We start from the raw sequence: 11,720 nt of genomic DNA, 5'->3' as shown, positions 1-11,720 counted from the left end.
TACTGTGTACCCACAAAAAATTAAAAATAAAAAAATTTAAATAATTTTTTAAAAGACTATGTTTCTAGCAACTAGCATAAGATCTTGCAGTAGGCAATTCTTAATTAATATTTGATAGGTCAAATGAATATGTGACTTTCTTCTGTGGAAATGTTTCAAGATCTTTCCACAGTTTTATATTTTCATATTCCCAGGTTGGTTAATATTAAGCCTGCTGACATTATACAGCTTGGCCAACTGTGTAAGTCAGCATTAGCAACAACTTGATTGTTTAGTATCTTCTTAAACTTGGCTCTCCCAAACATTTTTATTAGGACAAGTGCTGATATTGAATATTAATAAGTGCATTGAAGACAGATCCATAGTTTGTGTCTTATTATTCTAGTGTTGAACTTTCTTAATATGATGATTGCAAGAAATTTTTTCTCTGTGAGTATAAAAGATAAAATAATATTGACTTCTTTGTTCTACTTCTGAAATTATACTGTTTTCCCCATCACACATGAGAAAGTTGACAGCACAAGCTTTTACATTTTAGTTCACTTGAATGCATTCCAGATGATAATAGGACCTGAACCAGTGTCTGGTGATGCTGAAGAGTCCATGATGGTTAATACTTTAGAAAATTTTAATTGGACGAGTGAGCAATAATGCTGATCTTCCCTGATTTGAATTTATAGACAGTGTAAAACTCTACATCTATAAAACGTAGTGTGTTTTATACTGTTGAAAAGGTCACAGTTCTGTTGTGAGTTGCGGGAGACCAGATTGCTCATACATTTTCTCTTGTACCTTCTACAGTCAGGCTTTTTTTTTTCTCTCTCTCTCTCTCTCCTTGTCAAATTCACCAATGACATTCACATGACATCATCTTTAGCCATTTTTTAAAGTTCTCATTTTACTTCTGTCAGCTGCATTTGAGCCAGTTGACTACTTTTTCCCCACACACTTTTTTCTTCTTAATTTTTTGGGTCACTGTGCTCTTGGTTTCCTCCTACCTCACTGAACATTTTTCTTTCTCCTTTGCTTGATCCTCTATTTCTTCTTGATTTCTAAATGCTGCCATTTCCTGGGGCTCAGTCCTTGGCCCTCTTCTCTTTTCTGTCTATGAGTACTCATGAGGTGACCCCTTCTAGACCCATGGCTTTACATACTACCTATATGTTGACAAGTCCTGAATTCATTTGTCCTGCTTAGACCTTGGTCCTGAATTCCAGATATGCATAGCTAACCTCTCTGTGCCTCCATTTCCTTAGCTAAAAAGTGGAGCAACAAAGTACTGAGCTCACAGCGTTTGTGCTGGATATTCTCTCTTTGCACCAGCAGGTCCACTTCTCAACCTTCTCTATCTGCTCAGTGCCCCAGGAAGCTGATCTGTGTGGCCTGCTCCAAAGAGTTGTCTTGCTGTCTGGCTTCTGACTGAGTTTAGTTAATGGAAGCCTCCACCAAGAGGTGGGACGGAGGGAAGAGAGTAATTTATTCTCCCAGATCTCTCCCTGTCAAGCCATAGGTTCCACTGTTGAAGGCCATAGCTCCTGCTGGACAGCCAAGACCTAAAGCCCTCTCTCCTGGTTCCAGTAATTGCTCTCTCTTCTTTCCCCTTCTCACAGCCCTGCTGGTGCCAGCTCTGGGGGCGTTTCACCATTCCTTGTTGATTTCCCTTAACTATGCTCACACTTTTATAAATAGTCTCCTCATTAAACTCTCCTCAGTCACCTGGTTTGAGTGTGCCATTTGTCTCCTGCTGAGACCTAACCAGTTTGGAATTAAATAAAGGTGGTGATTAAATAAGCTAATATTTGTAAAGGGTTTAGAGCAGTGTCTGGCATATAGTAAGTGCTATAGGAGTGTTTGTGAAATAAATAAATGAATAAATTCACACGTGCGCTCTCTGGGTATTTAAAACTAACTTTTTAAATTTGCCACCCTTCCTGTATTAGTCAGCATTCTTCAGAGAAACAGGACCAATACGTACATAGATACATCCTACCCATCGGATGTGTCTCTGTGTGTGTGTGTGCACATATGTGCACATGAAGACATTTATTCTAAGGAATTGTTCAATGATTATGGAGGCTGGCAGGTCCAAAATCTGCAAGGTGGGCCAGGAGGCTGACAACCCAGGGAAGTTGATGCTGTAGTTCCCGTCTCAAGACCATCTTCCATAGAAGCAGGAAGAGCCAATGTTGCAAGTGGAGTCCAGGGGAAACCCCCACTGAAGACTTCTTTCTTGCTTGGGGGAGGCCAATATTTTTGTTCTATTCAGGCCTTCAAATGATCAAAATGTGTTTGGCCAAATATCTAGGCTCCCTATTGTCTGGCCAAGTTGACACATAAAATTAATCATCACACTTCCCAATGTACACCCCCCCCCCCAACCCTCAGTTTTTGCTCACCAAAGACCCCTGCATTCACTCATTTGATGAATTCTGAACTTTTTCCTTTCATGCCCCACCTCCCATCTATCCTTCAACACATTTCTAGAACCTACTACTTCTCACCATCTCCACCACTGCCATTGTGCTCCAAGCCACTGTCGTTTCTTATGGGGATTATGTGTATAAACCCCTATCTCCTGCTCTCACTCTGACTCTCCTAGAGACTATTTTCAACAGGATAGCTAGAGTGATTTTTTAAAAAAATATAAATCATATCATGTCACTTTCATATCACTCAGCGTCAAAGCCCAGGTCCCTATAGTGGCCTGTGAGGTTTGAGATGATCACATCCCAGGTCCTCCAAGTTAACTGCATGCCTCTCTTCTCCTTGTTCAGCCTGTCTAGCCATGTTGATCTCCTTGCTGTTCCTTGAGCTTGAAGGCCATGCTCCCACCTGGAAGCCTTCTCACTTGCTGCTTCCTCTGTCTGGAAAGCTCTTCCCTTGCATGCTCATGTGTCTCATTCTCCCTTCACTAAGCTCAGTTGTTATCTCCTCAGAGAGATCTTCTCTGGCCGCCCTAACTGGAGCACTGCATTCCTCATCCTCCTTTATTTTCTTTGTTAGCATTTATCCTAACATGATATTATATATTTGTTTGTTTGCTTGTAGGCCATCTTCCCCAGTAGAAGGTAGCACTATGGAGTTCGAGACTTCTTGCCTGTTTTTTTTTTTTCACTTCCATATTCCAATCCGTGGAATTGTGTCTAGGAACTCAATTGTAGTAGGATAGCAGGAACTCAATAAATTTGCTTGTGTGTATTTTCCTAAGGCATAAGACTAGTAATGACTTGTGCTGGTGTGTATGTTAATTCACAGAGGGTTCAGAACATGCCCTCATGTGTTCTCTGATTTATCCTCACATCATCCTGTAAGAAGGGAAGGATGAGAATCATCATGACTCACACCTATCAGTGGAATGGGAATGTTTAGTGCTTAAGGATTTTAGTGCCCTCTCTTGAAGATGAGGGTACCTCAAGAGAGGATACTGGATATAGTTTTGTGTACCTCATGAGGTTGGAGGTATATATCTTGGAATTCTGTCTTGGAAGAATTTATTCATTTTACAAGACTGTGCATTTTACTACAAGATCTGGCCAGCAACAATGTATTAAGTCAACGTGAATTTTAAACATTTAAAATTCTTGCCATACTGGAAAAATTACAACTGAAAGTTGTGGTTTCAGGATTCACAAGTGCACAGGGAATGAGAGGAAGATATGTTTTCGGATATCCTCGGATACTTGTTTTCCAAACCCAGTAACCAAGGGAGTAGACTAAATTGCACAGATAACACCAGTAACCTTTTGTTGTCCTGTGAATACTGCCACATGAATATATTGCTCCCTTCCTGCACCCTCCCTCCCCAACCACAATGATATAAATTTGGTATTTCAGTGAAAGTTTATGAACAATGTGCAAATGCATATGATTTTTTTACATTAAGGTTTTCTCAGGAGAATGATGCTACATAATAAACTCGTAATTGCAAGGATACGGAACCAACCTACATGCCCTTCAACCAAAGACTGGATAAAGAAAAGATTATATATATCTATATATCTATATAGATATATATAGATAGAGATACACTATGGAATACTACTCAGCCATAAAAAGGAGTGAAATAATGTCTTTTGCAGCAACCTGGATGAAGCTGGAGGCCATTATTCTAAGTGAAGTAACTCAAGAATGAAAAATCAAATACCATATGATCTCCCTTATAAGTGGGAGCTAAGCTATGAGGAGAGAAAACCATACCGAGTGATATAATGGACTGTGGGGACTTGCAGTGGGGAGAGGTTGGGAGGGAGGTGAGGGATAAAATATTACATATCAGATACAGTGTACACTGCTCAGGTGACAGGTGAACTAAAATCTCAGAATTCACTACTAAAGAACTCATCTATGTAACCAAAAAAGGCACCTGTACCCTCAAAACTATAGAAATTTTAAAAACTTAAAAAAATAAATAAAGTAAGCTGCGTGCTGTGGCATGCCTGTAGTCCCAGCTACTAGGGATGCTAAAGCAGGATTTCTTGGGCCCAGGAGTTCAAGGCTGCACTGAGCTATGATTGTGCCACTGCATTCAGGCCTGGGCGACAGAATGAGACTCTAACTCGAACAAACGAAAGAGAAAGAAAGATAGCAAGAGAAAGCAAGCAAGCAAGCAAGAAAAAAGAAAGGAAGAAAGAAAGGAAAGAAAGACACTCATACACTTATAATTCAGCTCTCTAATGGTAATTCTATAGTCAGCCACATACCCCAAATTACATTCTTGTAATGGGTTTATTCGTGTACAAAATATGTTGTAATTTGTTGATGCATGTGCAGCAAAATATTCTATCACATACAACAAAAATACACCTTTTACTCCCTTTTCCCTGCCCTTGAAAATGGCAACACTGTTTTGGCAGTTCAGCAGCTAAAAATAAAGTGCTATAATTAAGCAGTATTGGAATGTCTTCGTTTGACAAATGTGATGTACAATTTGAGTATACAACCATATCTTTTTCTTGGTTTTTCACAGAATAGGAAGCTCCACATCCTGAACACCTCCAGAAGATACAAATATTTGTATATATATGTACACATGTATACACTGTATATATAAAGTGCCAACAAGCCTCTTTGTCCTTGTAAGTTTGTTGCATTTCTCTTTAGTCCCTTTTTCTTTCCAAAGTCAGACTCACACCATTGGGATCTTAGAGTTCGTCAGCAGGCACCGAGCTTACCAAAGGCTGGCTTGTTGGGGTGTGGTGTTGGTGAGAGGACACGGAGCGAGCCCTTCAGACCTCGCTGGGGGACCTGGAACGAAAGGGCACTTTGGACTGGAAACAGCCACAGAGCAGGAGCCACAGGGCGCGCTGGATCTCCTGGTTGCGGAAGGCATAGATGATGGGATTGATCATGGAGTTGTAGGTGGCGGGCAGCAGGGTGGCGTAAGTGTAGACCGCCGGGTCCTCATGGCTGCCCACCACGCAATAGATGGCGAAGGGCAGCCAGCTGGCGCCGAAAGTGCCCAGCACCACAGCCAGTGTACCCACACCCTTTCTGGTGGCGGCGAGGTGGGGTGGCGCCAGGCAGTGCTGCTGCAGCGCGATCTGGTGCGCGTGGCGCCAGACCACCTGGCAGATGCGCACGTACAGGTGCAGCATGATGCCGAAGACTATGAAGAAGGCGGCGGAGAGTAGCGCCACGTGGCTGCGCGCCAGCGGGCGCACCACGCTGCAGGCGGCGCGCTCTGCCAGGCAGTTCCAGCCCAGCACGGGCAGCAGCCCCAGGCCTAGGGACACGGTCCAGGTGGCGGCAAGCAGGAGGTGCACGCCCAACAGGGTCCGGCGCGAGTAATAGGTGAGCGCGTTATATAGGGACAGGTAGCGATCCACCGTAATGGCCAGCAGGCTGCTGACAGAGGCGGCGAAGGAGGCCACGAGGAAGCCCACCGTGAGCAGACTCACAGTCTCCGAGGGCACCACGTACTGGAACACAAAGTGCAAGATGAGGCCACAGCCCGCCAACAGGTCGGCGGTGGCCAGGCTGCCCACCAGCACGAACATGGGCGTGCGCAGCGCCGGGGTGGACGCGATGAGCGCCACCACCAGCGCATTTTCTCCAGCGATCACTGTCCCCGACACGCACAGGAGCACGTCCCACGGATTCACCGCTGGCAGCAGGAGTCCCGGTGGCCCAGCCGACAGCTGCGAGGACAGCTCCAGAGACCCATTAGCTCCGCCGCCGGCTCCCAGAGCCGCTGCAGCAGGGGGTCCCCATTCGCCAGTGTCCGGCCCCCCTGCTGCTGTGGCCGCCGCCGCCGCTCCTTCGGCCGCCACTACCACCACCTGGGAGTCATTGAGCGAGGCGGCGCTCGCGTTCATCGCGGCCGGATTTGCACCCTGCATAGGGAGGGAGTGCAGGCGTCAGGTGTACACTTCAGGCTGCGGGGAAACTTCCCCACGCGAAGAGCCTCCTCTCGCATTGCCCCACTTGAGTTGCCCACCCCACCCTGGGACCCCAGAGCAAATCGGGGAATCATGAGTTAAGTGCGAACCCAAAATAAACACCTGTTGAGTGAGTGAGTGAAATGCCCACGCGGACTTCTGAGTTTTTGCAGATATACACCAGGACAACATGCACCTACATGCACAAGGATCAATTCTCCAAGGGTGCATGTATTTGCACACGCACCCGAGTGCACCAAGCTAGGAGTGTCAGCCTGGGAGAGTCCCGCCCGGGTTGTGGCGGCGCGACCAGAACATCCCCTTGGAGCTGGGCAGCGGAGACGCTGTCCGCGGTGCTGAAAGCGAAGTTTCTGCCATTGCGAAGCCTGGAGCGCCCTGGAGCCCAGAGACCCCTGTGTGTATGGGGGCAGCGGAGGGTCGGAGTCAAGGTTGGCTCCATTTCTCCTCTTCTGGAAAGACCTGTCCCCTGGCTATCGTTCTCCCCTCCTCTCCCCACATCCTCAAACTTCCCTGGGGAACTCGGCCACTCACCTGGGGCGTCAGGACTTCTGGAAGTCGCTGGTCATGGGCGCCGAGGCGGAGCGCCGGGCTGAGCTCCCCGCGCGGACAGAGCAGCTGCCTGCAGGAGGCGGCCGGGCCGGGGAGGAGGCAAGCGTGGGGCGCCTGTCGCTGTGCCGGCGCCGCGAGTGAGAGACACAGTTGGTGGCAGAAAAGGCGGCTGCGAGCGGCGCGCGCTGGAGATTGACAGGCAGGGCGTGGTGACGTCAGGCTCCCGGCTCCCGGTGCGAGCCCAGCACTCACTCTCCTCGCCAGCCCATCCTGTGCCCTCCCCGCCGCACTCCCCCTGCCCCCAACACTATCTGAGGGTTCTAGGAGGGAGGAGAAGCCAGAGCAGCCACCTCCAGTCCAGAACTTCCAGGAATGGGATGGGAGAGAGACAAGGAGAGGGAGAAAGGAGTGAAGAAGACCCTGAGACCAGGCGGCGAAGTGGGTGAGCTGGGAGGGGAGGGGTGAAGGATGAGTGGCACCTGCCGGGCAGCAAAGCCCAGCGTCAAAGATCACTGAGAGACCAGGTCAAAAAAGAAGCCCCGGAGAAGGGGGAGGTTGGGACAGGAGTGTTTGATAGGAAAGTAGCTACCTTTAAAAAAAAAAATGCCGCTCCCGAAACAGGAATTATCTGGGAAAAGAAATTCACTTTTTTAAAAATTTTATTTATGTATTTATTGAGACAGAGTCTCACTCTGTCGCCCAGGCTGGAGTGTAGTGGCCCAATCTCGGCCCACTGCAACCTCTGCCTCCTGGGTTCTAGCGATTCTCTTGCCTCAGCCTCCCGAGTAGCTGGAATTACAGATGTGCGCCACCACACCCAGCTAATTTTTGTAGAGATGGGGTTCGCCATGTTGGTCAGGCTGGTCTCGAACTCCTGACCTCGTGTGATCCACCCGCCTCGGCCTCCCAAAGTGCTGTTATTACAGGTATGAGCCACCTCACCAGGCCTGAAATCCAATTTTTAAAAAGGATGTTTGTGGTACATGCTCAGTTGAGTAGAGTCAGGGAAGAAATTCTGAGTTATGGGGAGCAGATAAAAGATGGATAAGATGGGGACATCTGAGGAAAACAATCTCTTCTTTTGGAGGTTGCCTGTGCAATTCCTCTCTTTCCCATTATCTTTTTTGAACTCTACACAGCAGGTTTCACTGTGATCTTTTTGGCCCATGTTTCCCAATTTCGGTAGCTGATAGTGCCCTTGGAACTTGCACTTTAATTAAAGACCAGGTCTGCATCTTGCTAGAGAAAAGGAAAACAGCAAAATGTGATTTACTTTCTTGGCTTCAGACTTTGCCCTGTTAATTGGTACCCTATAAAACAAATTACAGGACAAAAATAGTGATAACTCAGCTGCACCAGACTTCAGTAGACAGGAGTTTTATTTTCAGCTCAGATAAATCATCCTTTTGTTTTAAAGGTGTTTTGTTTTGTCAGTAAGATACGAGTATTAGTCTTCTTATTCTCTTTCTTCTTCCAGAATGTGCAATAGCTGTACTTGGGCAAGAGCTAAAATAGTTGATGCCATCTGAGGTTCTAAAATAGATGATTGCACATTGGCATGATGGCATTGCACAGAGGCCACAGCCATAATTTTCAGGGACCACACGGTCTGGGAAAAGTGAAAATTGGCAACATTTGTTGCTAGTGCTCCCCCTACTTCTCCCTGTGGACCCTTTCCTCCCTTCACTTTGCCTCTAGCTCCAAAGAGGCGAAAAAAGATACTCAGACTGTCCATGGGTTGGAGGATAAGTTTACCCTAGGTTGCTGCCTTTAAACATGACTCCCAAGTCCAGACTATTCCTGCCTCAATGCAGCCAACTTAATTACAAGAACAAAAGACATATGACAGTTCATTTCTTTGGTGCAATAGCTGACGTTGGACATAAAGTGAGTTTACACATAATTTATCCATTTGGGGAGCTTAAAAAATCCACACACCACTATTTTCTTGAACCCAAAACTTGGCTGAAGTTCTAAATTTCTCAAAAGAGCCATTTTGTGTTTCAGTACAAGATTGTCATCTAAGAGTCAAGAATGTTATTTCAGAGCTGTCAAGTGAACCGTCAAACTACTGTAATAGCATGTTAACTGAGGATTTTCCAAATGATCAGATAAAAGCCCAAGGGGAAGAGAATCCTCCTTCATGTCTAAGTATGTTCCATTTTCACATGCCACAATGTAGCAGAAAGTATGAGGTTAAAATTGAACCTACCACAGGATCTCTGAATATCCTTAGGCTCCAACATTACCAAGAATGGATTTCTCAGTGATTTCCAGAGGAAGACAACACATGTAGAATCGTGTACATAAATGCCGGTTGAGGATTTGTAGACTGACTTTGAGTGATGCCAATCTGTGGTTACCTCTCTTGGATGCTAGACTAGGTCCTGTACAGACAGAGCATGTTCTTTCAAACTCCTCCTTATCTCCCCCATATCCACCCATATTTTGGAAAGTAGAAGATGGGAAAGCAAAATGTGTCTGTTTCGTCAGTTATGGATGGAAATTAGATGGATTTCTTTACTTGCCTTGCCTATAGCTACTATATAAGCACTTGCCCTTCCAATGATCTCCTAAAGTGTTGAGCCTGTAAATCACACGAAATTTTCCACACATACCCTGGTATATGGGAGGAGATTGACACCTCCCCTGAAGCTAGATACGATCAGCCATCCTTTGCTGGGCTAGTGACCAGATCCTTTTCTGCTGAAAATTTGAACTAAGAAACACGTTAACAATGGTGAGTCAGTGTTGGGCTCTAAACATGAAAGATAGTGATAAATTAGTGATAAATTAGAGCTGAACCACTTGTGTGTTGGACCTTTTGTGAAGTGTTTAATCAGAGAAAGCCAACTGCACTGGAAGAATGAAGCAGATGTGTGAAGAGGAACAGAGATGAAGAAGATCAAATGACCAAGAGGTGAAAGGAGTGACCTCAGTCCCTGAGTGTCTGGTTCCTGGCTCTGGGAGCCCAAATCCCCTGATGCCTTGAAATTACCTTTTGGGTCTCTACCACAAACCTTCCTAATCTTGCGCTACCTTGAATGGTTTCTATTCTGTGAATCCTTGATAATTGACTGAAACATACAACCAAATGTATTATTCATCCACCAGCTTGTCTGGCTTTGTTTATGCTTTGGGGTCTTCAGAGTTTGGCTTCTGATTGGTAGTCACAGATTAAATTCATTATTGCCAACCCTTTGACCAACTCATCACAGGCTGAGGTGCCTTGCTTCTTTCTGTTCTAGCACTATTTAAGCACAAATATGAGGAAACTTTTCTTGTCTGAGGCTAAGCCCAGGAATCATAGCCTTTCAACCACAATCTTTCTTTCTCCAGCTTCCTTTGGTATCTCATTCCCATCTCAGCCTAAGCCAGCAGTACTCAATCCTGGCTGCATATTAGAATTACATAGAAAGGTTTTTAAAACTACCCGTCTTTGGATCCCTCACCCAGAAATTCTGACTCATTTTGTCTGGAGTGGGTATTTTCTAAAGACCCGAAAGAAAACTCAGAGTTGAGAACACTCATCTAAACAATCCCTTTGTCACTTTAGTGTGTAGTGAAACTCCTGAAATAGTGGATATCTTTTTGGGATAGTTGCAATAAACAAATTTCAGTGAGAATCCAGCTCTAAATCATTCAGTGTAATTTCAGGTTTAACATATTCACTACATCTCTTCTGCAGACCTTTAATTTTCCATATACACACAGAACCTCCTTCCTCTCTCAAGATAAAGGCTGGCACATGGTTCTCTCTCGGCCCTGATGAATTCAATAGCCCCATTAGGGAGCACTAAACTCTGGCTCTGGTTCAGGTTGCCCCGAACCCTTTATTCTGTTATAGGTTTCAAGATACCTTGGCATTTGCACCCTTGCTCTGTGCTGATCTCACAGCTGCCTCCCAGCGTGCCCTCTCCTGGCTCAAGTCCTTGCAAATCAATTCTGTTTTACAATATCAGGACTGCAGCCAGCCAAGCTGTCCAGAACCGTATAAAATTACGTTGGAAAGACCCACACTGGCAAGAAATTCTGATCTCTCTGTCTCTCTTTCTCTCTCTCTGGGCATCTGCGTGCGCATACACACACACACACACACACACACACACACACACACACACACACACACACACACACACACACACACACACACACACACACACACACACACACACGCTCCCTGTTCTTGATTCTTGGGGATAAGCAGTACAGTGTTCAACTGGGAAGTGTAAGTCTATCTGGTGGTACCCAGGTGCTTGTGCTGACATCTCAGGAAGACAGCAAGTGCTTGGTGAGATGTGTGAAGCTGTTTATTAAGAAAGATTGTTGCTACAAGAGACAGAAATCACAAAGGGCCACTGAATAACTACATTGTTTGTCCAGATCCATGGTGTTGGATGGAGTGTAATCTTTTGGGGACACATGCTGAGGAAGATGAATTCTATTAAAAGTATCTCCTTTCTTTCTGTTTCTGCCTGTCCCCAGGGGTGCCCCTCATCCTCAGGCATCAGTGCTCTATGGTACCTACTTCTTCAGCATGTCCAGACACATCAGGGATGTTCCTACCTCATGCCAGGTGTGCAGTCCCCACTCCAAAGGGCTTCTATCCTAGGAGGTCAGCATCAACTGATGTTCCCACCAAATTTAGATAAGGAGCAAAGCACCATTATTATCATCGCATATCCACAGGATGCAGAACACTGCAGGAAAGTTGAGATTTGGGGTTTAATTCACTTAATAAACATTATTTTGCACGAGAAATAAATCATGACA

General features: G+C 45.6%; 1 protein-coding gene across 2 annotated transcripts; it reads right to left on the bottom strand.

Moving 5' to 3' along the window:
- Positions 1 to 4,598: 4,598 nt before the first annotated feature.
- Positions 4,599 to 7,086, bottom strand: GPR6 (G protein-coupled receptor 6). Of its 2 annotated transcripts, none has more exons than XM_032165281.2 (2): positions 6,930 to 7,086; positions 4,599 to 6,332 (listed from the first exon to the last, which is right to left on the bottom strand). In XM_032165281.2, the coding sequence occupies exon 2, from the start codon at positions 6,312 to 6,314 to the stop codon at positions 5,226 to 5,228; it is 1,089 nt and encodes a 362-aa protein (XP_032021172.1). In that variant the 5' UTR covers positions 6,315 to 6,332; positions 6,930 to 7,086; the 3' UTR covers positions 4,599 to 5,225. The 2 variants fall into 2 exon arrangements, with proteins under 2 accessions (XP_032021172.1, XP_058286406.1); XM_058430423.1 differs by lacking the exon at positions 6,930 to 7,086 and adding an exon at positions 6,625 to 6,645 and having other exon boundaries at positions 5,147 to 6,332.
- Between the last annotated feature and the right edge of the window lie 4,634 nt (positions 7,087 to 11,720).

Source organism: Hylobates moloch, unplaced genomic scaffold (genome assembly GCF_009828535.3).
Source record: "Hylobates moloch isolate HMO894 unplaced genomic scaffold, HMol_V3 SCAFFOLD_2, whole genome shotgun sequence".
In the NCBI taxonomy this organism is placed as follows: Eukaryota; Metazoa; Chordata; class Mammalia; order Primates; family Hylobatidae; genus Hylobates; species Hylobates moloch.
The sequence above is the reverse complement of the archived record's forward strand: the minus strand, read 5'-3'. Positions and strand labels throughout refer to the sequence as shown.

Coding starts and splice junctions, on each gene's coding strand:
- GPR6 (XM_032165281.2), bottom strand. CDS start 6,314: ATGAACGCGAGCGCCGCCTCGCTCAATGACTCCCAGGTGGTGGTAGTG.